Raw genomic sequence first — 27,179 nt, 5'->3', positions numbered from 1 at the left:
CCCCCACTTTGGGGACCCCTTCAATTCTACATTGTCTCAATATTGGTGAAGAATGCAAAATGATGACAAAAATAACACTACAGAGAAAAAAATACTAAAACATTATCAAGTCATTTTCAAACTTAATTTGGAGTAAAAAAAAAAAAAAAAAACCTCTATTAAGTGCAATCATATTACACTTAACAGTACGAAAACACCACAGTGTTAAATATTTTTACACATTTCATTGTTCATTTTGACACTGAATTGAATAGAATTAACTCTGAAAATTTGACACTGGCCATAAAGTAAATTTTACTCTAATTTTAAGTGGGACCAAATGTTATCTGAAACTGAGTTAAATTCAACTCTCTAAGAGTTAAATTGACACTGTTACGCCCCGGCCTAGGGGTTCACCAGGGCGAACATAATGTGCTCAACTTTTGTCCCCTCCCAGCTCCCAAGCACACACGTCAGTCAAAAAACTAAGATTCACAATATTTATTATCAGTATCTTGTTCAACTAAGGAAGGGTTAGGGGAGGGAGCGGCTAAAACAACAAACAAAATATCTTCTTTTACAATTTACTAACTTACCTAACCAAAATAAATGCAGGAAATAAAATACAGAAAACTTACCTAACTACCTAACAAAAACAGAAGAAAAGGTGAAAACAAAAGAGCCGACCTCCCCTACCAGAAAAAGGTTCAATTTAACAAAACTATTTACAACTACAAACAATCAGATTTTTCCAGGATCGAAGACTGACGGTCACACACACGAACACAGGGTTGGGAGCTGACAGGAGGCAAGAGCGAGCGAGGACAGAAGTTCCAGGGCCATTTTTAAAGGGCTGGGCAATCATGCTCCACCAATCAGAAACCTGCAACAAACGGAAACAAAAAGGGCACAGCACACCTACAGGACGGGGGAGAACACACACACTAAACAGAAAACACATACATATAAATATAAATAGATAAATTATGACCCAGGGTCATAACAACACTCTGTTTTTAACTGTGTACTTCATTAGCAGAAAATGAGTAAATTTTCAAAGTACATGAGTTAAATCAACCAGAGAGTGATAAATTAATAAAGTATGCTAATATGATTTAAGTAACTACAAGTATCGCCTTTTAGAGTGCAGCTTTTTGCGTACTTGCTCTACCTAATGCTTCCTCAGCAAACCACAGCATAAAAAAGCACACTGGTGGGTGTAGCTGTCGTTTGTTTGTGGTTTAATAATATTGTGGTATGACAAGAAAACTATTTAGACCCACTGACAGAGGTCTAAGCTCTCTGAGTCCACTAGTTTAATATTTTATTAGTTCCACATTTGCACATAGAATCCTGAAAACACACACTAAAAAAGCTTATTAAACTCTGATCATATGCAGGGTTTTAATACATACGTTTACTGAATTTCCATAAAGGTTGCAAAACGTATAAAGTGACAAAAATATGACTTATAAACAAATAAAAGTAAGCTCTCTCTGCCCTCATTGGCCACCCTGGCTGTCATAATCTCAAGGCACAGTACATTCTGTTAACTTTAATATCATACTGAGTTTTGTTTATGGGGGAGCTATAAAACATTCAGTCATCACTTTTTAGGATAATTTGCTGAGAACATGCTGGTTTTGCCTGGTTGTAGTAAAAAAAAAAAAAAAAAAACTGCAACAAAAGACAAACCCAAACCCTCCAAAGAACCAAATAATCTGCAAAAAGCTAAAAAAAAAAAAAAAAAAAAAAAAAAAAAAAAGCCTATTTGAAAGATATTTGATTATTACAGAAGGTTACATGGTTTTCCTTCCTGTCTTGTTGTAGTTGGTCACACCATCTAGTAGTTGTGCGTGGTCATCACTGAAACTACATGTTGGAACTAAAACACTGTTTCAAGTGAACTTAAATGTTGATTAGTTCCATATTTCAGAGGACTTCTAATAATGATCAAATTTGTCATGTACAACTAGCTTTTCTGGCCTTTTACCTTCATTTTCAATCAGTTTCCATTGTCAGATATAATGACCTCTAATGACCACGTTATCAATACTCATTACCTTGTCTTTATGTTACTGTACGATTTATGGCTCAACCACTTTGCTCCAAGGCCGGTACGCTGCAATCTGACAAAGCTCAAGGTTCATCCACGCTATCACAGTTCAGATAAATATCACTCCTTGAGTTTGTAAAAGTGTGGTGAATGTGGAGAAGACACAGTCTAGTGTGAGTGACCAGCTGTGAGGAGAATGGACGTGGAGAAGGGCCGTCGCTCCAAGGGTATGACCACCCTGGAAAAGTGCTTGATATTCCTCTTCGTGGCGATGACCGCCATCGCCATCGCCTTTGTGGTCCTCCACTTTGTTGATACTCCTAAAGAAGGAGAAGGTGAGTGCGGAAACACAAATAATCAGCTCTCAGATCCACTGAAAGTGCTTCTGCTGACCCTGTGATGCATTAACTCAGCTTTGGAGATAAAAATTAAACCAACCAAATCAATAATGGAATGTTTTTCTGTCTGTGTAAGTAGAAGTGTCATCTTCAGGTGCTGCAACTGACGTGTAAATTAGTATAAAGATAATTTTTCATAAAAATATAATAATAATAATAAAAAAAAAAGTAGAATACAATGCAGTTGTCTACGTTTTTCAAATGTTACATAACTTGTCAAAGGTCAGTTAGAAAAGAAAAAAAATTGCACATCCTGCTCAATAATACAAAAACACATACAAGTTAAACTGTAGAGATACTCCTTATAAGACGTATTTTCATGTGACATTTTAAAACCAATTAAAAATGTATATGAATAAAGTTCCATAAATACACATGTATAAAGTATTTCCTATCTCATTCTTTTGTGGCTACACAGTTTGATATTTTCAAGTGGATGCGGTCTTAAATGTACACAGTAAAATCGCCAGTGTTTATATAACACTTAAAGAGTTCATTTTAACACTACCTCAGTGAACATATGGTCCCTATCTACAAAGTGTAAAATTTACACTGAACATAGAGTTACATTTCAGAGTCAACTTTACTCTAGTAAGAGTTCATATTTTACACTACACTACACTAATTAGTGTCAATCAAGTTTTACACTATGTGAGAAGTAACACCCATAGTGTTATTCACATTCAACACTGAAGAGTTAAGTGTTAAGAAATAACTTTACCAGTGTTAAACCTACTTAACACAACATGTTGATATTTAAATTACTCCAAAGAGTGTTGATTTCTAACTGCCTCCTACCGGTGTTACATGTGATGTACTATAGTCCCAGTGTCTGCAGGGGTGAAAAAAAGATACAATTATTTCTGTTCCCAATTTATTCTAAGTAAAAATGAAATATTGTAATTAAAAGTAAACATAAAATGACATATAAAATGAAAGCCGCCGACCCGATATCACATTTTCCATTTGAAATTCGGTATTTGAAAACACATACCCAACAGTGACGACGTAACTTTATTCTTGCACACAGAATCTGCTCGGATGAAATAACAAAAGCAATAGTTTATTTACACAAACTTACAAATGCAATTTTTCGATGCGAGGAAGATGGCGACGCCAGAGTCCAACTTCTCACTCAGTTTGAGCACGGAGGTAGGTGGGCGGGGCTTTTCAGAGTCATTATTTTTGAACACTGAAAGGTATCTTGCTCTTATCGGTGTTGAATTAACTTTGAGAGAGTCAATTTACTTTAACACTGAATATATGACACTGATAGTGTAAAACCTCTGTAAACTCCAATTATTTACACCAACACTGGAAGTTATCAGGTTAAATTTTACTCTGTCCATTGTTGGAATAACTCCGAAAGAATTAAAATACTTTGACACTGCATTTTTTTACACTGGCAAATTTAGTGTGTAAGAAATCTGTACGTTTGAAACTTTTAAACTGCCTCGATAACATAATGTACTGTGTTATTTGTTTACACACTTCTGTTCACTGTAACAGCTTCCCATAATTTGACTGAAAACGAAATAGTTTTCATGGTGATAAGTCCTAAACCTCAGATAAGATAAAAAGTAATCCAGTCATATATCTTCAAAGCATTCAGTAATCCTTGCATAATTGTCTTACATAAGAAAAATGGTGCGAGAAAACACGTACCGTTTCTTTACTGTATCACGTTTGAAACCAACACCTTTCCATGCCTGCGCTTCGTGTGTTCCAGATCATCAGTTAAGAGGCAGTTCTTTTCAAGTATAGTCAGAATATTTCAGGACTTGGTTAACAGATGGTTTGACTAGTTAGTTATTGACATCCCTACAATTTATAAAACAGAAATGTTTGTTCATATGCCTTAAAACTGCTTATTAAATACAGTGGTGACACAGTATGTGAAGGCAGATAATGGGCTGTTTTGTATTTGCATATATGAAATGAAGCTTACTTACTTAAAACTGAATGTAAAGTGGTCTCCTTTTACCTGTTTTAACCCATAAAGACCCAAACAGCCACCGACGACTAAAACCATCTACTGATCTAAATTGTTTAATACTGTTTATCCACTAATCTTATTAATCCATGTCAATAATTGGTGTAAATACAGTTATTCATCTTTTCATGGTCATCAGATATGACCCATTTGGCCTTTCAGAGGGTCCGTAGTTACCATGGAAACACTGTCATCCTCCACAACATTGATTCAACAGTAAAACCCATGGAGTTGGATCAATGACAGTGGATGGAGACACTGGGTTTATGTTCAGTTAATGACAGATTGGACTGAAAAAGACACTTTTTCTTCAGTTTTCTCTGTTTTTGATATAATAACCCTCAAGTTTAATCTGGACTTTTATAAACATCTACAGGGTGGGGAAGCAAAATTTACAATATTTTGAGGCAGGGACTGAAAGACAGTGTATGACCAATTAGTTTATTGAAAGTCATGAGAATTTATTTGCCACAAGAAAATGTACATAATAGAAAATGTTTTGATTCTATGTGTCCTCCTTCTTTCTCAATAACTGCCTTCACACGCTTCCTGAAACTTGCGCAAGTGTTCCTCAAATATTCGGGTGACAACTTCTCCCATTCTTCTTTAATAGTATCTTCCAGACTTTCTCCTAATAGTTTTGCTTATAGTCATTCTCTTCTTTCCATTATAAACAGTCTTTATGGACACTCCAACTATTTTTGAAATCTCCTTTGGTGTGACGAGTGCATTCAGCAAATCACACACTCTTTGACGTTTGCTTTCCTGATTACTCATATGGGCAAAAGTTTCTGAAAAGGTATGGATAATAGTGTTAGGTATGATTATGACATCAATATATGTTTGGTTTCAAAACAATTGACGTAGTGCCTGCTGAGAAAAAACAACTAAATGTTCATTGTAAATTTTGCTTCCCCACCCTGTACATGATCAGTGAATTAAATATAGGAAAGTACAGGATGTTCACTGAAAAAACACAAAATACAGAGGATTGTGTTACAATAAATTGTGATAAATCACTCAAGAAAAGTTAAATATAGAGAAAAAAATAATTTTGGAACTGCCACAAAAGTAACACGGGGTCTTTATGGGTTAAATAATTTCACAAATACTTTACCTCTTAGTATAGACTTCAAGTCCAATAATGTGTGGATAACTGCACTGAGCATATATTACTTAATTATGTATTTTTACCCCTCCCCCTGAAGGAGAGGCAAGGGGTATTGTTTTTGGCTCGGTTTGTTTCTTTATTTGATTTTATAACACTTTAACAGCAAAACTATTGGTTGAATTCCTACCAAATTGGGTTTAGAGTTTGCACTATCTCAGAGTAGATGTGATTACATTTTGTAGGTCAAAGTAAAAAAATTTTTATGAATTTTTAAAATCAGGTTTTTTTTTCCCTTTTTTTTTTTTTTTTAACTTATTATGGCTGAAATTTGTCTATGCTGGCTATGTCTATGCTGACATTAGCACACGCATAGACATGATGGCATCAGCTGGATCAGCCAAAATAAGATACAATATGTCCGAGGGGCGGGGTTTGTTGTGCCTGGCACCACTTTTTTTATTAGTTAATTTGTGTACCAGTTAAGTTATGTACATCTTATTTGACTTAATTGAGTCCATGTTAAAGAATAAAGTGTCTTAACAATTGTTACGTCCCGGCCTAGGGGTTTACCAGGACGTAGATAATATACTCAGTGCCAATGAAAATGCAATATTTGAAGATTCTTTTTTTTTTATTTTTATTTATCTTTTTATGAGCAATGTAACAGAGCATACAAAGGAGCATAAATACAATGCATTCATTATACATTGCCTTTTTATATCATTTTTCCCCATTCCCAATCCAACCCCAAGGCCCTCCGAGAAGGGGCAACAGCAGAAACAAGAACATCACAACAGTCTCTGAGCAGTAGAAAATCAAATAAGTACAAGTAGTATCAAATCTGTGGTGTACAAGAATATTAATTGAGCTAATGGAAATAAAAGAAAAAAAAAAAAAAAAAATCATAGCTTGTAGATACCTGTGTTTACTTTTAAATATTAGACATTACCTAGATGTATCAAATGTGACAATAATTGGTAGACAGAACAAATTACAACAAAAAAACAACAATACCTAAACAATAATAAAACAGAGTAGGGTGGAGGTGTGAGAGATCAATCTGAAGGCAACGTTTGTAAAGACTGAAAGTAATCTAAAAAAGATTGCCATTTATTAAAGAATTTAGTTGAGGAGCCTTGTAGTGAGAGTCTAATCTTTTCTCATTTAAGAAAAAACATAACATCTCTAAGCCAAAATGAAATAGACGGGGGTTTAGGAGACTTCCACAAAAATAAGATACATCGTCTTGCAAGGAGGGATGTAAAAGCTATTATATCAGACTCTATTTGGTTAAGACAGGAGTCAACAGGGAGCCCAAATATCGCTATAAAAGGGTGAATATTGATATTTTTCCTAAGAATATTAGTCATGATCATAAAGTAATCACCCCAAAATTTCAGTAACTTAGGACAGGAAAAGAACATATGGGTTAAGTTGCAGGGAGATCCTTGACACTTGTCACACTGGTCCACAATATTTGGATAGATTGCAAAGAGTCGAGATTTTGATAAATGGATTCTATGCAACACTTTAAACTGAATAAGTTGTAATCTAGCACATGGTGTGCTGGACCGTATACTAAGGATAGCTTTATCCCATAGCTGGTCTGTGAGGTTTAAGCCTAATTCACCTTCCCAAGAAATTCGAGCTTTAGTCATCAAATCATCATCAAATGAAATTAACTGTGTGTAAATTTTGATATAAGAGATTTCTCTTTGGGTTTCAAAGTTAGAAGATCGTCCCATGGTTGTTTGGCTGGAAGAGAAGGGAAACCTGTAAAAAGAGTGGAGGCACAGTGTCGTAGTTGGAAATAGCGAAACAAATGGTTAGCTGGTAAATTGAAATCTAACATCAGATCAGAATATGTAGAAAAGATACCATCTTTATAGAGGTCTCTGAAACATTTAATGCCTTGGTTCTGCCAAATCATAAAAGTGGAGTCCATAAGTGAAGGGGGGAACAGATGATTTTTAGTTATAGGTATGAAGGTGGAGGTCGACAAAAATTTAAAGTGGCGCCTAAACTGAAACCAAATCTTAAAGGTGGAAAGCACCACTGGATTGTTTGTGAACTTGGAAGGATTCATCGGGAGGGAATATTTGAAGATTCTTATATTTTTTTAAATCGATGAGGATTTTTATTCCATAAGATCTTTGGAATTAATCATAGGCCATTTCTATACAGTAAAAATAAAAAAAATCACATCCAAATTTGTTGACAAAAAATAAGGATAAAGAAAGAAACTCAAGGAACCCCAGAACCAAAAGTCACAAAGCGGTCCCGGAGGTGCTGCAGCTCAGTGTAGTGATCCTGCTGTGGCGTGGTCACACGTGCTCGTCCAGGGCGAGGTCCGTCTGCAGTTGAGCCAGTTTCTTCATGCCTCTGTTGCATCCTGACTATGGTGGACACATTGCGTCCAAAACGGCGCGCCACCTGCCAAGCAGAGATTCCGGCCTCCAGGAGCCCCATAGCATGGCATCTTTGGTCACGTGTCAGTCTAGGCATCGCTGAGTTATTGCAAATAATTTTCGTGCTTTTCAGCTTGGCTTTATATCAGGCATGCCCAAAGTCCGGCCCGGGGGCCAATCACGGCCCGCGGTCAGATTTTATACGGCCCACAGCTTCAGTTTTATAATGTATTATTTATGGCCCGCTTGGACTGTTGAACCGAGTACATGAATCATAAAAGGTTCAAAATGCAGTTTCTCCTTTCACCTCATGGTGGCAGCACCACTCTAACTCTATCTGGCTCTGTGACCTTACCGTGAACCCTTTTTCGCTAATTTCTAACCACGGCGCCTGTAAATAAAAAAACGAAAGTTGACAGTGAGGGCCGCCGCTTCCAGGAGAGATGGGAATTACAATTTTTTTTCACTGAAAATTGAGGCAATTATGTTTGCCTAATTTGTCAAGAGACTGTTGCCTTGTTTAAGGAATTCAATGTAAAGAGACACGAGCAGACAAAACATGCTAACGCATACGACAAGCTAGCAGGGAGTAAGCGTTCCGAAAAAGTGAAGCAAATTCAAGCTGCTTTAAACTCACAACAGTGACTTTTCATGTGAACCTGTGAGTTCAATGAATTCACCACCAAGGCAGGCTACCAAGTTGCCAGGTTAGTTGCCTCTAACTGCTGGTGTTATGTACTTATAGATGTGACACAAAATATTACTTTCTGAATGTTTTTTTCAAAGAGTAAGAGTCATTTGTTTTAATCTTAAACGTTAACAGACTTTACATTACTGAGTAATATATGAGTAATGATTACTCATATAAGTCATGTTTAAAATGAATGTGGGGTTAAGATTTTTATCAACTTGGATGTTTAAGATACGCTGTACAGTTTGTTCTATGTTATCTGACTCCAGATGTGAAAGGAAGGCAGAATTGTTTTTTTTTTTTTTTTTTCTATTTGTTCACACCTGAGTGGCTTAGATTTGGTTACACTGCCATTTAAAAAAACAATATTGTGACAATGAAAATAAAATTGTTGTAGAACAGCGCATTTATATGTAATTTTTACTGTTTAAAAAATGTCTGAAGGGACCACTGGCCCCTGGCAATGTCCACATTATCAGATCTGGCCCTCTGGACAAAAAGTTTGGACACCCCTGCTTTATATACAGAACATGACCACTCCTTAACTGACCACAATTCCTTAAGTTGAGCAGTTCCTTGCTGAGCAATGAGAAAAACAAGTCTTATGAATGCAGACAAGTTCATTCAAGCGTGACAATAGCTCAACCCGTCTCAGGTTGTTAAGACATTGTCTGGGATTATCTTATACAGGTGAAACTTAAACATATTGATGCAGCTCAGGAACAATAAAACACATTCAAGTGTTGCGTTTTCATTGGCACTGAGAATATGTGCTCTTTGTCCCCTCCCAGCTCCCAAGCACACAAGTCAGTCAAAAACTAAAGTTCACAATATTTATTTTTAAACAACTAAAGGAAGGTTAGGGGAGGGTTCGGCTAAAACAACAAACAAAAAGTCTTCTTCAAAGTTCAAAACTAAATTTCCTAATCCAAAATAAATGCAAGAAATAAAATACAGGAAACTAACCTAAACTCCCTAACCAAAAACAGGAGAAAAGGTGAAACAAAAGAGCCGTCCTCCCCTACCAGAAAAAAAGATCGAATTTACAATAAAATACAATTTACAACTACGTACAATTTCTGCATTAACACACACGAACACACGATGACTGACAATCACACATGCAGGAAATGCGGTTGGGAGCTGGCAGCAGGCAAGGAGACAGCCAACTGTTGGATCCTGGGCCATTTTTAAAGGGGCTGGGTAATCTGCGCCACCAATCTGCAGCTTCACCGACATAAAACAAGACAGACACGAAAGGGCACAGCACCCCTACAGGGCTGGAGGAGAACACACACACACAATAACAGAAAATATATACATTAATAGACAGATTATAACGCAGGGTCATAACACAATTAAAACAATAAATTAGTAAATAAAGTATCTTAATAGTATCTTAACACAGTTGTGTGGAACCTATTGACATAACAGTATATTTTAGATTTATTTTTTGAGCGGAGAACCTTTATCAAACATGTGCAACATTTAGTGTTGGATGTGACAGTAATGCATCACTCACTGTGAAGAAGTTTCACAGCTTTAAATAATATCTCAAACTAAATGCACATATCATCCTCAACTTTTCCTAAAGTAAAATCATACAAAAAATGTAAGAAAAATTCAGCCATTATGAGGATAATAATAATAATAATAATAATAATAATAATAATAATAATAATAATAATAATAATAAGTGGTGCCAGGCACAACAAACCCCGCCCCTTGCATTGGATTGTAGCTTATTTTGGCATCGATCCAGCTGATGTCATCATGTCTATTGTGACATCGGTGTAGTGTGGTGATGTCAGAATATCAATTGCCTCTATATATGTGTGCCAAGTTTGAAGTAAATTGAAACAAAATTAATGTTTTTATAGACATTTGAAATTTCAGCCATTATAAGTAAATGGGGAAAAAAAGAATTAAAAAATTACTTAAAAATGTGACCTTTGACCTTCTGTTCCCAAAATGTAATCAGATCTATTTTGGGTCACTGGTAATCTATAAACCCAATTTGGTATAAATTCAACCAATAGTTTTGCTGCTGAACCAAAAACAATGCCCCTTGCCTTCCCTTCGGGGGGTGGGGTAATAATAATAATAATAATAATAATAATTTGCAATAAAACTATGAATAAATGAGCATCACTAAAAAGCATAACATATCTGGAGTATCCTTTGCTTAACGACAAATGTCACATCAGTTGTTTTCCTCTGCTGATGTGTTGTTTTGTTGACTTATATGTATTGTATATCTGCTGTATGTATGTATATGTGTGTTTGTGCGTATACATAATTTTTTTTTTTAACCCATTTCTTGAGACGCATATTATTAAGTCCTATAAATAATTCTATTGAGCTACATGTACATTATTATTTACGATTCTAAACCTCTCGTAAGGACGTAACATACACAGAACATAACCACACGTCCAAAAGCATGCAGTGGTGTATTGTTATGTTTGCTATTGTTGCTTTTCTCCTTGACGACTATAAACAAAATGTCTCACCATTTTCTTGAATAACGCGTTACCCAACAGCCCTGCACGTGTCATACCTGTAACATTTTACACAACACACGACAGTCCCTTCTCTGCTTTTCCATTCTGGAACCAATTTCACTTTTCATCAAGAGAACCTATTTTTCATTCTGGCCCTGTGCAAGAGGAAAAAAACGTAAGTGGTTCAGTGTGAAATAGGAGTGAATGCATGTGAAAGGAACTGGACTCATTCCTGCTGCCTTGTTTTGCCTTTGTTAATTGAACAGGCTAAACTGTTTGTGTTTGCATCAGGGGAGTAAAATAGTGAAATGAATATTTGCTAAACCAATTTGCTTTTAGCATTACAAGTCATTAGAGTGCTACACACATCTCAATAAAGGCCCGTGTGACAAATGTGTTTACTCATAAGACGCTCTTTGAGAAGTGAGGATGCTTGGACACTGGTGTCTGTCATATGATGTATTTATGTGTAGTATCAAATATTCATGAAATGCATTAAATGGGTCACCGCATTCATACTGGAGTCCTTGTCGTACACAACGAACACATTGGGATTATGTGGAAAACTTAACAGTATTCTGTATTTTCCTGCGTTTGTTAAACACACTGTGTTCCAGATTCTTCACAGAAGCTGCACAAGCAATGAGGGAAAAACAGGATGACATTGATAACATACTGTATAATCAATGCCGTTACCATGGCATCTCAATCGATTCTAATTCAGCTCTGCAGATGCCATGAGGTGCTTTTGAATCATTGAAATTTACAGAAAGCATTTCTCTCTTAAATGGTCAAGTTGATGTTTGTGCATAAATCATCAGTAATAATACTTTATTTTATGTTGCCAAGTTTATCACCTGGAAGTTCTTTTTGCTGTAATCTCCACAGAGTCCATACGTACACCAGTGCACTGACGCATGAAAAAGAGTCTGTGGATACTCATTAAAAAGTACATTTACTGCCAAAGTGACTTTTTGCAGAATTAAGACAAAAAATAAACAAATATAAGCTTGGAAGAGGTACTAAAGGTACTTGTTTTATTTTGTCTTCACATTCAATAAAGTTGGATTTATGTCGCTAATATTTACAATATCATTACCCTCTTAAAATCATAGTCTAAGTCACGATTTTCAGATTTTTTTGAAAAAATGTTGTCAACTATTTTTAAGAAGGTGATGATATCTAACATCATGTGCTGTGTCGTCCTTTGTCAGGTCTGCACTCGGGCTGCAGTGGTCCACAGGAGCTGTCCGGAGATTCTGGCACCTTCACCAGCTTTAACTACCCCAGTAGCTATGACAACGGCAAGAGTTGTACCTGGCACATCAGCGTGGACCCTGATAAGGTGACACAGATCAGCATCACTGCTCCTCCAAAACCTCTGCCAGTTAACTCTGTACTCTGCTTCTGGTCATCTACAGTGGGGGGGGGGGCTTATTTCAGGAAAATTTTCAGATTCAACTTTAGCCCTGATTTTCTGATGCAACAACATGTTCTGAGCACTCCTGTGCAAATTTTTTTTTTTTAATTTTCATCCAAACCCCCCCACCCCGAAAATTACTTTTTCATCCCTGAAAATGTGGGGTTTTTTCAAACCTTCTTCACTTTTGATAAAGTACAATGTAACAATCTGCTCATGCTGGGCCCTTAAATGTTTTTTTTTGAGACATGTCATGTCTTCAGAGTGCTTTGCACTACAAAAGGTGTAGTGTCAAGGTCAAATTATAAGTCAAAGGTCACCTAAATGGTCAAAAATGCATATTTGATGGAATTAAGCTGTTAATGTGGGTTCTTCCGAATGTTGGGCTCAGGTTCTCTCCTCTGAACACATCTACTGACCACAAACAACTGCCATTCAATCAGACACATTAAACAGAACTATTTACTCATGTATTCTTCATATAGACATGTCAAAAAGAACAAACGGTAGTGTCACATGACTTTGACATTTACATGTATACATCCTGTTGTGGGTGACACAGTGGTGCAGTGGGCAGCTCTGGTGCCTCACAGACAGAAGGTCCTGGGTTCAATTCCAACACCAGTTGATGGTGTTGGAAACTGCACTTTCCACATTCTTTTGTATTATAATGTTTGCATTTTTCTGAAAAATGCTTGGTTTTCACCGAACCCGTAGTCATATCATATCATATTGATATCGAGATATCTGGCATGAATATCGAGATGTGAAATTTTGTCCAATATCGTTCAGCCCTATTTGGAAGTAACTTGCACAACACTGGTTATGACGTGTATATCACCACATTAAAAAATCAGCTGTGTTACCATATAGATCAGGGGTGTCAAAGTCATTTTAGTTCAGGGGCCACATCAAGCCAAATTTGATCTGAAGTGGATCAGACCAGTGAAATAATAACATAATAATACATAAATAATGTCAACTCCAAACTTTCCTCCATGTTGTAGAGCAAAATATGTAAAATTATACAATGAAAATGTTTACATCTACCAACTATCCTTTAAAACAATGTGAATAACGTGAACAAACTGACATTTCTTAAGAAAACTAAGTGCAATTTTAACAATATTCTGTCTCAGTTTGTCATTCACACATGTAAATTACAACTTACAGATCACAGTGGATCTATAAATACACAAAACATTTAATAACAGGCAGAACATTGGTAAACTTGCACTTCAGACATTTCAAAATGTTCATATTTTTTCAGGTTATTCACATTTTTGTGAAATGATAGTTTGTTTTACTGTTAATACAGTAAAAATAAAGTAAAACAACATAATAATTTGGAGTTGTGAGTATTTATAGGTTATTATGATAGTATTTTACTGATCCGACCCACTTGAGATTAAATTGGTCTGTATGTGGAACCTGAACTAAAATGATTCATATCTTCAGTGTAATTTTTGCATTTCACAAATTCATCCCAGGGGTCAGACTGGACCCTTTGGCCGGATTTGGCCCCCGGGCTGCATGTTTGACACTGGGGATGGGAATCGTTAAGAATTTAACAATTCCGATTCCTTATCGATTCTCTTATTGATTCTCTTATCGATTCTCATTGGGTGAGGGAATAAAAGGGTACAAACAGGTGTGTTTGCAGTAACTGTCTTTTATATTTCCATCTCTGCACAGAAAATATAACATATACAGTTTGTACAAGTAATAATAACAGATGACGCCTGGTTCGGGGGTGGGTGGGGGGCGTACAATGAAAGTGAAACTAAAGACGCTTTACTAATTTCTCTATTGCCACATTTCTACGACGTGGAACCGGTTCAGCTCATCTCCTGTTGTTGTGCACCTCATTTCCTTTCCCTTCTTCCCTTCAGAAACTTGTATTTGAGGAGTTATGATGTTTGTTGCCCACACCGGAACCGGCCCGGCGTTCACTCTGCCGCTACATTCACAAGCGCCGCTAAGTAGAGTATCAATTACATGACATTCCTGTAAATTAATCACATGCTGTGGACAAATGTTTGAACAAATTGGAGGGATTCCACCCTTTTGAAGACATGGAAGCTTTGCAAGTGTTCCAAGTAAATGGACCTGGTGTCGTCTTTTTAGACAGTTTCTGCCTCAACGCCATGTTGGCTACCTTCTGACCAAAACAATGCAGCGTACGTGTGACGTCATCGCGCATGCACAACGAAGGCGGAATCGATAAGCAGAATCGTTGAGCAGGCAGGCAAACGATTCCAAGGAATCAAGCTACTGGGAACCGGTTCTCAAAACGAACCGGTTCTCGATTCCCATCCCTATTTGACACCTCTGATATAGACTGACAGCAACTGACATAAAAAAAAAATAGCTTACTTGAAACAAATAGAATTTACTTGTAACATATTCACCTTAAATTCTTTTAACACATTGAGTCTGAGCAAACCAAAACTCTAATGTCTCCATTTTGTGGTTGTTTATGGGTTTTGTTTGATGTCTAGTCATTAGTGAAGTTCGTCATCCCTCTGTTGGGGAAAATGTCTTATGTGGGGCCAAGCAGTGGAGGACAGCTGGGATGAATGCAGTGGCAGTGTTCAGGACAGATGGCTGCCTTGTCTCTTTCATTCTCCTCAGCTTTCCTCTTCACGCCCACAGGAGAAAATAAAATCCTTGACTTTTCCTCCTCTGGCAGCATGGCTGATGCGGTAGCTGCCTTCTTCTCTGTTTGGCTCTGTTTTCCTACAATAAACTCAAATCAACAGACATACCAGGGCACATACCGCATGCACCCTGTTTCCACTCGGAGCTTTCATATATACCTTCCCCGTCAGCTGCCTGTGTCTGTTATCGACTTGTGTTTAGAAGAGAAAGATGAAACACCTTCTGCGTGTTTTTGTTGCAGGTGATCCAACTGTGGTTTGAGGAGTTTGCTTTGGAGGACACCAAGCTCTGCACAGGAGATTTTGTCACACTTCAAGATTCACTCGGAGTCATTGGTGAGTATGGGAAAAAGGAAAATCAAAATATGAGAGGAGATAAACAGAGTTATAAACCCACATGTACATAAACATACCAGCTCGCTCGCTCTCTCAGACTGTAGTGCTGTTTTTCCATCCAAATCAGAGGGGATTGAGTTTTGATGTCATGCCCACATCAGCCCATCCATCCATGAGTAGACACAGCTACTGATCCATACATCTTGCTGGTGTGTAGCTGTACACCGCTCTGCAATAACTCCACCATTAAAATCTCAAAACCAGACTGCAGTGTTTACAGTGTACTTCACAAGGAGGAAAAAAAAGGTACTGTGGCACGAAATATGTTTGTCTATTCCCACAGAGCCAATCAAATGCATCTGTACTAGAGCCAATCACAGACACTGTTCCATGAACTCATTATCCTCTTGTTGCCACAGTACTGTGGTGATATATGGCATATACTTAAGTGCATTTTTTTGGTGCATTTTGCTTCCACTGTACTGTGGCAACCGATTCTAAGAAACAACAAATTAGTGATAGTATGTGGTATAGAAATGGAATTATTGCTCTAAATACTCTATATGTTGTTTTATGGTGTTCTTTGCTCTGTGCAGTCAGTGAGATTGAGGCTGGAAAAGGTGGGCGGAGCTACATGATAGATGTGCCATGTGACTTCTCAGTTCTGTCAGTTCTGTGTCAGTTCTGTGTATTGAGTGTTGTGGTCTGAATTCTGCACTCTGAACATTGTCCCAGTGGCTGGTATTTATATTAATTTTGGATTTACCTACTAGCACCTTACCCCCATTTCAAAATATCTAGAAAAAAAAAGTGCTCGTTCAACCAGGAAGTGAACCGATCTTCCGCATTGCAGTCTGATATGTTACTGGGTGAGCTAAATCTCCACTGCGTCTGAGTCTGACCTATTTGCTATCTTGTACTGTGGTACTGCTCGGGATGTAACAAGTTATTAGTCTAGACATGATATAACAACAGCACCGATTGGCTCTGGTAATAGACAAACTGATATTTCCCTGCCACAGTACTGTGTTACTAACCACTTAAAATAAAACAAAACAGTGAGCTCAATATGTCCTGATGAATTGTGATGAAATGATACTCCATTCATCATTTTTTTTGTCCAAACAGCAGTTGGTTATTATTTAGATTTTTTTTTTTTTTTTAAATGGCAGCAGGGACTAAACCAGATACAGTGCAAAAGTGAAATTTTAGAGTGAGTATGGCTTGAAAAAATTCTGCCTTTTAAAAAAAATTTCTAAGGGGACCTTTTTGAAATGTTAAATATCGTCAACGTCGGGTGGAAACCTCTTATGTCCAAAACGGTAATTTTTCGGGAAAGTGGAAAAATTATGCATTTTCTAAATAAGGGAATGGAGTTAAGAGATGTATAGTCACAAGCCATTCACAATGCTTTTCATTGGTTAAATATTTGAAAAACCATCAGGCTAATGCAAAGACTGACCAATAGAATTGTTTTATGACAAAAAAAAAAAAAAAAAAAGAAAAAAGACCAAAAATGGACTTATGTGGTTTCCACCTGACAGCGACGATATGCAGTTTGATATTAGAGGAGAGCCATGATACTAGATTTGGTGTAAATCAAACAAATGAAACAAATGGTAGTGCTATAACCGATTTTTAAAGACCCCCACCCCCAAAAAAAGTGGTATATTCCATTCAAATGTATCACAAAGTTCAACTGAATTTTCAGAAAAACACTGAGTGAAAATGAAATTTAGTTGATAAGTAAGTATAAAGGGCAACAATAACAATATGTTTATTTAGTATTGTGTTTTATATGTATGTTTTTAGTTTTATTTGTGATTTTTGTATGTTTTGATGTGGTTGCTTAAATAAAAAATGCTACTAATCCGACAGATTGAAGAGGTTTTGTAACAAAAACCTGAAGGTGGCTTTAACTTTTGCAACAAAACTGAACCACTGATCTGGATTTTGTTTTTATATATTATACTATTTTTATTTGTTTCAGTAGCTCGTCATACATGATTGCATTGGATTGCTTTTGCCCATATGATATGGCATTTTTTTTGTTATTTTTTGTTATTTTTACTAAATCTGTTTCAATTGTATGCATCTACCTTTAATTGATATAATTGTTCTGTTTTGTTTTTTTTTATTTTATGTGCAACTGTACAAATACAAAATGCAGATACAGGTGGTGTGTCTTCCAACCAAGCCTATAATATACAGATTTTTTTTTCTGCATATAGTACATTTTGTTGAATAATTCACAAACTGTACATTAGACATTCAAATCCTATACATTCTCATTTTCTTTGCATGGAGATGCATCTGGTGACATATAACACAACTATATCTGTGGATCCTTAGTGTGACAAACTTGACAAACAACAGAACTTTGGGTGGATGCGGCTTTGGTCTCCTTAGAACTGTGTAGAAACCAATTTATTTACTTTCACACAAAATTGCACAAAACACATTACAATAAATTAGATTACAAATACAAAAAGGTTATCGCTATGGGATTATCAGCCTCATCCCTTGTGATATCGTTTCATGTGAAGAAAAAAAATAACCTGTGTCTTTTGTCTATGCTGTTTGTTTTGTCATTTGCAGGTAAATACTGTGGCTACACTAAACCGAAGCCTGTGGTCTCACTTACAAACCGCCTGACGGTCTACTTTGACACCAATGATGAAAAAACAGACCAGGGATTCAAGGCTCATTACAAAGCTGTGGCTCCAGAGACCACATTAGGTAAGATGATGATCAAAGGAAGTTTTACTGAGAAAATAGCGACACTCTGACATAATGTACAATGTCTCTCCTGCAGTATATGATTGACCTAGAAATTGAGTGTTGAAATGAAAGGGATGGGCGGAGGATAAAGAGGGAAATGAAAGTGGGGAGGGTGGTAGTGGAGAGGTGTATTAAGGGTGTATCCTTGAGGTGTGTGTAGTACTGATGTGCCCTCTATCCCCACTGCCAGAAATAGCTGGAGCCGGTGGCTTTCTCCAAGGTGACCAGGGGGAAATGCAGACCCCCAGCTTTCCACTGCAGAACTACCCAAATAATGCACTCTACCAGGTACTACTGCACACGCACAATAAAAGCCCAAATGTGACTGGCAGCCACATGGTGACATTCATTTACACAAAGGTTTTTTTTACTGCTGACCTTTATCTGAGGGTGTGAGGTCGTCCCTCTGCACAGGCTAGAAATAAAGCTCAACACAGACCTATAACAGGGTACTCGACAGGGACATTTATTCTCCTTAGCAAACTGAAGCACAGTATTACCAAAAGACAAAAAAGTTTAACATTTTTGGAAATCACTGATCTGTCATAATACGGTCCTGGAGTTAAAGCTAGATCAATACCTCTTGCATGTCTGTGCACTTTGCGAGCTAAAGCCTGGAGGCAGTCTGTTTTAGTTTCATTCTTAAGCTCGACGAACAGAATGAAGGCAGAGGAAATGGGTTACATTATACAAACAGCCATCAGTAACCCGATGTAGTTTACATTTTAGGAATAACTGACCGGTAACAATTAATTATTTCACAGGAAAAGTCATTCAAACTTAAAACCTGTAATTAAGTTTGTTAAATATTTCACAAAAGTTCATTTAGATTAGTTTGTGGATGTTCAGGATTTAAATATTCTGAGGTTCTAGGTAAAACTAGAAAAGCACTCGGAGAGCGCAGACATCCGCTAAGGCAGATCAGTCCCCCCTCCCCCCCGATCACCACCAAACTTTAATCATTTGTTCCTTGTGCCAGTATTAACATTTCCTGAAAATGTCATGAAAATATGTCCATAACTTTTTATGGAGGTTAAGTTTTCATCTGGGTTTGTCTGTTTGTTTGTCTGTTAGCAAGATAACTCAAAAAAGTTATGGACGGATTTGGATGAAATTTTCAGGAAATGTTGATACTGGCACAAGGAACAAATGATTCAGTTTTGGTGATGATGGGGGGGCTGATCTGCCTTGGCGGAGGTCTGCGCTCTCCGAGTATTTTTCTAGTTGATTACCTCTGCCAGGAGGTTTTGTGATCACTTTGCTTTGTGTGTTTGTTTGTTTGCGTATTTGTTTGTTTGTTAGCAACTTTATGGGAAAACTATTCCAACCATCTTTACCAAATTGTACCCACAGATAGGCCTAGGCCCTGGGATGAACCCATTAAATTTTGGGCCAACTAGGCCAAAGTTCAAGGTCACAGCAAGGTCACAAAATCTCAAATTTTCCTATCTCTCATCAATGAGCAATTTTCGAAAATTCATAAAAAATTCAAAACAACTCCGATTAGCCTCCAATTTGATCCACCCGTAGCTTATGACAATATCGTGTATCTGGCACAGAATTGTCCACATCCACTGTGGAATGCGGACTCTGTGGACATTTCAATTTAACATTGAAAATCCCATTTACGACACATTTTTCATTCTAACTCAACAAATATTGATTGGAATTTAATATAATTTGACATACACATGACTGGTTCCAAGCTTCAACTTTTTCTGCTGTATGGAACAACCTTGAAACTGTTTAATTTAAAAAGAAATAGTCAATCCACACATACACACCATTCAGGGTGCTTGGCAGAGGTTTGCATTCTCTGAACACTTGGTTTGTTTTGTGTTTTTTACAACAGTACACAATAACAACTTATAAACAGGGTGGTTCAAAACTTACTTTCAGCAAGAGTATGAGTACACAAGAGTCCATTCACAAGGTAGGAGAAAAAAAGAAGAAAAGTCTATGTATGTACTAAAAAAACACTAGGAGAGCGCAGACCTCTGCCAAGGCAGATCAGCACCCCCCCCACCTGATCACCACCAAAATGTAATCATTTGTTCTTTGTGCCAGTTTCAACATTTCCTGAAAATTTAATCAAAATCCGTCCATAACTTTTTGAGTTATCTTGCCAACAGACAGACAGACCCCCGATGAAAGCATTACCTCTGCTGTTCCTTGGCGGAGGTAAAAATAGATATGTGGCTATGCAGAGGGTGTAGCTATTTCTCTCCATGTTCATTCATTAGGTGTGATAAATCATTATTGTCAAGATATTGTATAAAGTGTCCCCACACTTTATAAAAAAAAACACAGACTATATTTTTAATGTGGTTTAATTAATGTGTGCAGTTCAGTTGACAAAACTGTTAGCACTTATGTACCTCTGCCTGCAGGAACTGTTAGAAATAGAAAAGGGAATTTATACTGAACAAAAATATAAATGCACGACTTTTGTTTTTGCTCCCATTTTTCATGAGCTGAACTCAAAGATCTAAAACTATTTCTGTGCACACACAAGGTTTATTTCTCTCAAATATTGTTCACAAATCTGTCTAAATTTGTGTTAGTGAACACTTCTTCTTTGCTGAGATAATCCATCCACCTCACAGGTGTGGCATTTCAAGATGCTGATTAGACAGCAGGATTTTTGCACAGGTGTGCCTTAGGCTGGCCACAATAAAAGGCCACTCTAAAATGTGCAGTTTTATCACACAGCACAATACCACAGATGTCACAAGTTTTGAGGGAATATGCAATTGGCATGCTGACTTCAGGAATCTCCACCAGAGCTTTTGCCTGTGAATTGAATGTTCATTTCTCTGCCATAAGCCATCTCCAAAGGTGTTTCAGAGAATTCATGAAGAAGACTGTGCGAGGAAAATGGTGGTCACACCAAATACTGACTGGTTTTCTGACCCCCCTGGACCACCCAATACAGTGAAAGTGCACATTTTAGAGTGGCCTTTTATTGTGGCCAGCCTAAGTCACACCTGTGCAATAATCCTGCTGTCTAATCAGCATCTTGATCTGCCACACCTGTGAGGTGGATGGATTATCTCAGCAAAGGACAAAGGAGAAGTGCTCACTAACACAGATTTAGACAAATTTATGAACAATATTTGAGAGAAATAGGCCTTTTGTGTACATAGAAAAAGTTTTAGATCTTTGCGTTCAGCTCATGAAAAATGGGAGCAAAAACAAAAGTCGTGCATTTATATTTTTGTTCAGTGTAGTTGCTGAAATGTCAATAATACTCTGAATAAAAGTGTCCAATTGTACCAACTATTTTGCACTACACATTGTTATACAAGCACTGTTTCTTTCAGTGTTGACAATCATGGGGTCCTAACCTAAACCTAAAGATTTCAGATCAGCTTCTCAAAGTGGGCCAAATCCATTTGTTATGGATTATAGTGCAGTCACATTGACAGGTTTTGTGGTGTGGATTACTAATTAATGCATTTAATTACATCACATTCAGTTTTGATGTCAGGGTTTCATGCTCAGCCTGGGCATGGAGTCATCTGCTGTTATTTGGCTGTCATCATAATCTCATCTTGCCGCACTCAAGCCTGACAGCTCTCCAAACAAGACAGAGTCAGGGAAACAATTATTTATTACAGTTGGTCAAAATGAAGCTTAAGTTTCACCCAGAAAGACCCAGTGTTACTTATGTGGCAGGTCCAAAACAGTTTTTTCTCAGTATTATTTAACCTTTCCCAAGTGATTTATCACCATTTATTATATATTATCCTCTGGATTTTGTGGTTTTTCGGTGGAAAACATGTATGTTCTGATATTTAATTTACTGATCATGAATGTAGATGTTCATAAAAGCTCAGATTAAGTTGAGGAATATTATATCAGAAACAGAGAAAACTGAACGACAAGTGACTTTTTCAGCGAAGATATCATTAATTGAACATAAAACAAGTGTTTCCATTCACCGTCATTGATCCAACTCCATGGGTTTTACTGGTGAATCAATGCTGTAGAAGATGACAGTGTTTCCACGTTTACTATGGAGCCTCTGAACGTCCAAATGGGTCATATCTGATGACCATGAAAAGACGACAAACTGTATTTTACACCAGTTATTTACACGTATTGATAAGATTAGTGGTTCAGAAGTTATGAAACATTTCACATCAGCAGATAATTTTGGTTGGTGTTTGAGTCTTTACGGGTTAAGAATGTACTGATGTTAAACTAATGGTGTTTTGAACGCTTAGTTTGAACAGAACAGATTAACCCTTTCATGCATAGTGGTCACTACAGTGGACAATGACTCTACAGCTGTTCTCTTGTATATTCATGGGTTTTATTGTTTTAGTTCCATATCAACCAACACAGTGGACACTTACGCATCATCTCATAAACTGCAATTCATACCATTATTGTAACTTTGCTGTTCTTGATTGGTTCTTGAGAGGAAATCAATTGTTAATATTTATTTTTTGCATATTATCTCCATGAAGTGAGTAATAACTAGTATTAGAATATGTTAAAATGTGAGAAAACATCAGATTAGCAGCATTAAACATGGTTTCATTTCACTGTTTTTGTATCACTTGATGATATTGGGTTTTAAATACACGTTTCATTGCTTCAATAATAAAATTCATGGTGTAGCTGAGTGGACATTTTTGTAGCTCCATGAAAAACAGGTTGATTTAAAAAAAAATTCAATCACATTTTTTTTTTCATGCCTAAAGAGGAATAAAAACACTCAGGAAAAAAAAAAAATCTTGATTAAGGTTCTCATAATTCATGCATGAAAGGGTTAAGTTAGCTCCTGTATAGTCAAACTGATGGTATGTTTTGTTTGTTGGATCAGTGGAGAATCACGGTTCCTGAAGGTGAGAGGGTTCGACTGACGTTCACCTCCTTTGACATGGTCCCTGAGGCCTGTGGAGACTTTGTTGAAGTTTATGATGGCTACAAGGCCGGCTCTTCTTTGCTGGGTAAGCAAGATAAAACATATTTTCAATGCAGAAAACAATATAAGGACAAAACTTCTGCATATATGAGATGAAAAGAAAATGTAGAATGTATTGCACTATTACCTATGAGACAAGACAGAGGGTCCTAATACTGATGTTACATCAATATTCTGTCTTATAATGTTAACGTGTGCTTGTTGTTCCTCATCTAGTTAGTATGTGTTGTCCATTACCACCTGGTATTGTTCTTACCATTGTTGGTATGTGCTGCCCTTTACCATTAGTGGTATTGTAGTTTGTTTGTTTTTTTTTTCTTTTCTTACCATTGTTGGTACGCAGTAAAATCACCAGTGTTTATATAACACTTAAAGAGTTAATTTTAACACTACCTCAGTGAACATATGATCCCTATCTACAAAGTGTAAAATTTACACTGAACATAGAGTTACATTTCCAGAGTCTACTTTACTCTAGTAAGAGTTAATATTTTACACTACACGAATTAGTGTCAATCAAGTTTTACACTATGTGAGAAGTAACACCCATAGCGTTATTCACATTCAACACTGAAGAGTTAAGTATTAAGAAATAACTTTTCCAGTGTTAAACCTACTTAACACTACATGTTGATAAATAAATTACTCCAAAGAGTGTTGATTTCTAACTGCCTCCTACCGGTGTTACATGTGATGTACTATAGTCCCAGTGTCTGTAGGGGTGAAAAAAAGATACAATTATTTCTGTATCCAATTTATTCTAAATAAAAATGAAATATTGCAATTAAAAGTAAACATAAAATGACATGTAAAATGAAAGCCACCGACCTGTTATCACGTTTTCCATTTGAAATTCGGTATTTGAAAACACGTACCCAACATTGACGACGACAACATAACTATATTCTCGCACACAGAATCTGCTTGGATGAAATAACAAAAGCAATAGTTTATTTACACAAACTTACAAATGCAATTTTTCAATGCGAGGAAGATGGCGATGCCAGAGTCCAACTTCTCACTCAGTTTGAACACGGAGGTAGGTGGGCGGGGCTTTTCAGAGTCATAATTTTTGAACACTGAAAGGTATCTTGCTCTTATCGGTGTTGAATTAACTTTGAGAGAGTCAATTTACTTTAACACTGAATATATGACACGGACAGTGTAAAACATCTGTAAACTCCAATTATTTTCACCGACACTGGAAGTTATTAGGTTAAATTTTACTCTGTTCATTGTTGGAATAACTCCGAAAGAATTAAAATACTTTGACACCGCATTTTTTACACTGGCAAATTTACTGTGTATATAAATATTATAATGTAAGTTGACAGTTAACTGTTACCCTTGGTAACACCACCAAGAATGTACATTATTTCTATTTTTCATACACATTTTGGTTATTTAATGTTAAAACTGTTGAATGAGTTCATTCTAATTTGGTATAAGCCTATTTTGTTTTTTGTTCTGGCTTGAAGTCTAAGGATAGGAGTGAATATTTAAAATGTTATTATGTTAAGTTATTTGATGATGAGAATGAGGGTGGCATTAAATAAGTTTTTCTTCTTCCCACTCCTTTTCAAGTGTAGACGAATGATTTTGGTATTTTGAATTTGCATGTATTCTGTAAATGCTCGAAAAAAACAAACAAACGAATGAATGAATGAGCACAGTTTATTTCAAAGCTGGAAGTTTAGTCTTAATGCAAAGAGATATGATAGACTTTTAGAACAGACCATGGACTTTAGTCAGTGTTAACAGTATCAACTAAGCAAGTCTATGAATAAAAGATGAACTCAATTAAAAGTTTGAAAAGTTGTACAATGGGCAGGGAACTTAAAACTGCACATGGATGACTTACTACACAAACCAGAACCAATGTGGCCACTACTGCCCACTCTTGTGTGAATGCTATCTCTTTAACACTAACATTAGTATGATCTGTTGAAGGTAAATTCTGCGGTGGAAAGGTGCCAAAGCCAGTGGAGTCCAGCAGCAACATAATGGTGGTCCGCTTTAAATCAGACAGCACCTTGACTTCCAAAGGATTCAGTGCCACTTTCACCAAGTCCAGCCTTCCACCTGTCGTTATCACCACCACGATAAGACCAACACCCACACCAGGCAACACAACAACACTTATCCCACAAACCACCACAGCTCCTGCACTGTCTGGTAAGAATTCAACTCTACTTTTTAACTCTTCTACTTATAAGCAAGAGACTGAGCCATAAATTACGTGACTCATGGGTGGGAGAAGAACCTATGAGGAGCGGTTATTGCTGCCTGGAAGTGATGTATTCTGGGTGATGGAGTGCAAGTAAACAAGCAGTGGTCAGTGAGCAAGGTTGAGTGAAAAGCACATGTTCACACTTGTTTGTGCAGCCACAAAACCAAAACCGGCCGGCCAAAGGATCCAATTTGGCCCGTGGGATAAATTTGTGAAATAAAAAAAAAAAATTACACTGAAGATATTAACAGTCAAGGATGTTAAAATCATTTTAGGTCAATTCAATCTGAACTGGGTCAGACCAGTAAAATACTATCATAATAACCTATAAATAATGAAAAAAAAAAAAGCTGTTTTTTCCTCTTTGTTTCAGTGTAAACAAAGTAAAATTACACAAAAAGGTTTACATTTACAGACAAGCCCTTTTACAAAAAATGTGAATAACCTGAACAAATAAGAACAGCCTGAAATGTCTTAAGAGAAGTATGTGGAATTTTAACAATATTCTGCCTGTTATTAAATATTTTGTGCATTTGTAGATCCACTGTGATCTGTAAGTTGTGATGCACATGTGTAAATTATAAACTATGGTGCAATATTGTTAAAATTGCACTTATTTTTCTTAAGAATTTTCAGTTTGTTTGTTTTTGTTCATGTTCAGTTCGTAGATGTAAACATTTTCATTACGGAATTTTACTTTTTTTTCACTCAAAAACAGAGAAAACTTTGGAGTTGATATTATTTATAAGTTCTTATCTTATTATTTTACTGGTCTGGCCCACTATATATCATAATAGGCTGTATGTGGCCCCTGAACTAAAATGAGTTTGACACCTCTGTTCTAGACAGATTATCACAGCCGTGTGCAGTGTATAAAGTCAAACACAAACATTTCTCAGCTTTCAGCTTTGATCATGGGACTCCCACACCATGGCAGCATTTGTTGCCCATAATGCTTATACAGTATATCAATAAATGTCACCACATGTATTTGTACCCATAGTTACTACAAATAGATTTTTCACCAAGATCTTGCATTGACAATGGGAGACTCAGAGCACTACTTAAGTCTTGTCCATCACATCCCAAAGATTCTCAGTGGGGTTCAGGTCTGGACTCTGTGGTGGCCAATCCATGTATCTCATATGCCCTGAAGATCTCTTTCACAATCTGATCATAAGAAATCCTAGCATCGTCGTCTTGGAACATGTCTGTGTCATCAGGGAAGAATAAATCCACTGGTCATTCAGTATATTCAGGTACAGTTGACCTCCTTTTATGGACACAACGTTGAACCCAGATCTGACCTACTGAACCAACTGTGATGTCTGAGATGTTATAGTTTATACTCTGGTTCATTATGTTAAGTTGCATAAAGTAATGTTCCCGTGCCTTTAAGAAAGGTTACCGGATGCACAGCAAGGGATGTAAAGTGGGAATGCACATGGGTTGACTAAAGTTAATACATGAAGCTATAATGGTGTATTACTGAGTCCATTCAGACCAGTGGCGGCTGCTCATCTTTCAGAGAGGGGAAGCTCATTGTCGGCTTACATAAAAAAAAAATAAAAAATAAAAAAAAAAAAAGTCAAGTTATTTAAACATAAATTCGGACCTCCGTTCCTTTTTAAGAAAATGGTCAGTGACCTTATCGTACCAACTAAACAAGAAAATGC

The 27,179-nt window shown here is 36.7% G+C and overlaps 1 protein-coding gene across 1 annotated transcript in view; it reads left to right on the top strand.

The window, feature by feature from the left end:
* The first annotated feature begins 2,231 nt into the window (after positions 1–2,231).
* Positions 2,232–27,179, top strand: part of LOC115417880 (ovochymase-2) — a 71,320-nt gene continuing 46,372 nt past the window's right edge. The window contains exons 1-7 of the mRNA XM_030132075.1: positions 2,232–2,370; positions 12,355–12,485; positions 15,463–15,556; positions 18,155–18,295; positions 18,528–18,625; positions 23,172–23,298; positions 25,224–25,448. Of these exons, the coding sequence (XP_029987935.1) occupies positions 2,232–2,370; positions 12,355–12,485; positions 15,463–15,556; positions 18,155–18,295; positions 18,528–18,625; positions 23,172–23,298; positions 25,224–25,448 (955 nt within the window). The remainder of the gene's footprint in view (positions 2,371–12,354; positions 12,486–15,462; positions 15,557–18,154; positions 18,296–18,527; positions 18,626–23,171; positions 23,299–25,223; positions 25,449–27,179) is intronic.

This window comes from Sphaeramia orbicularis, chromosome 1 (genome assembly GCF_902148855.1).
Source record: "Sphaeramia orbicularis chromosome 1, fSphaOr1.1, whole genome shotgun sequence".
In the NCBI taxonomy this organism is placed as follows: Eukaryota; Metazoa; Chordata; class Actinopteri; order Kurtiformes; family Apogonidae; genus Sphaeramia; species Sphaeramia orbicularis.
This window is presented reverse-complemented; position numbering and strand designations above follow the sequence as displayed.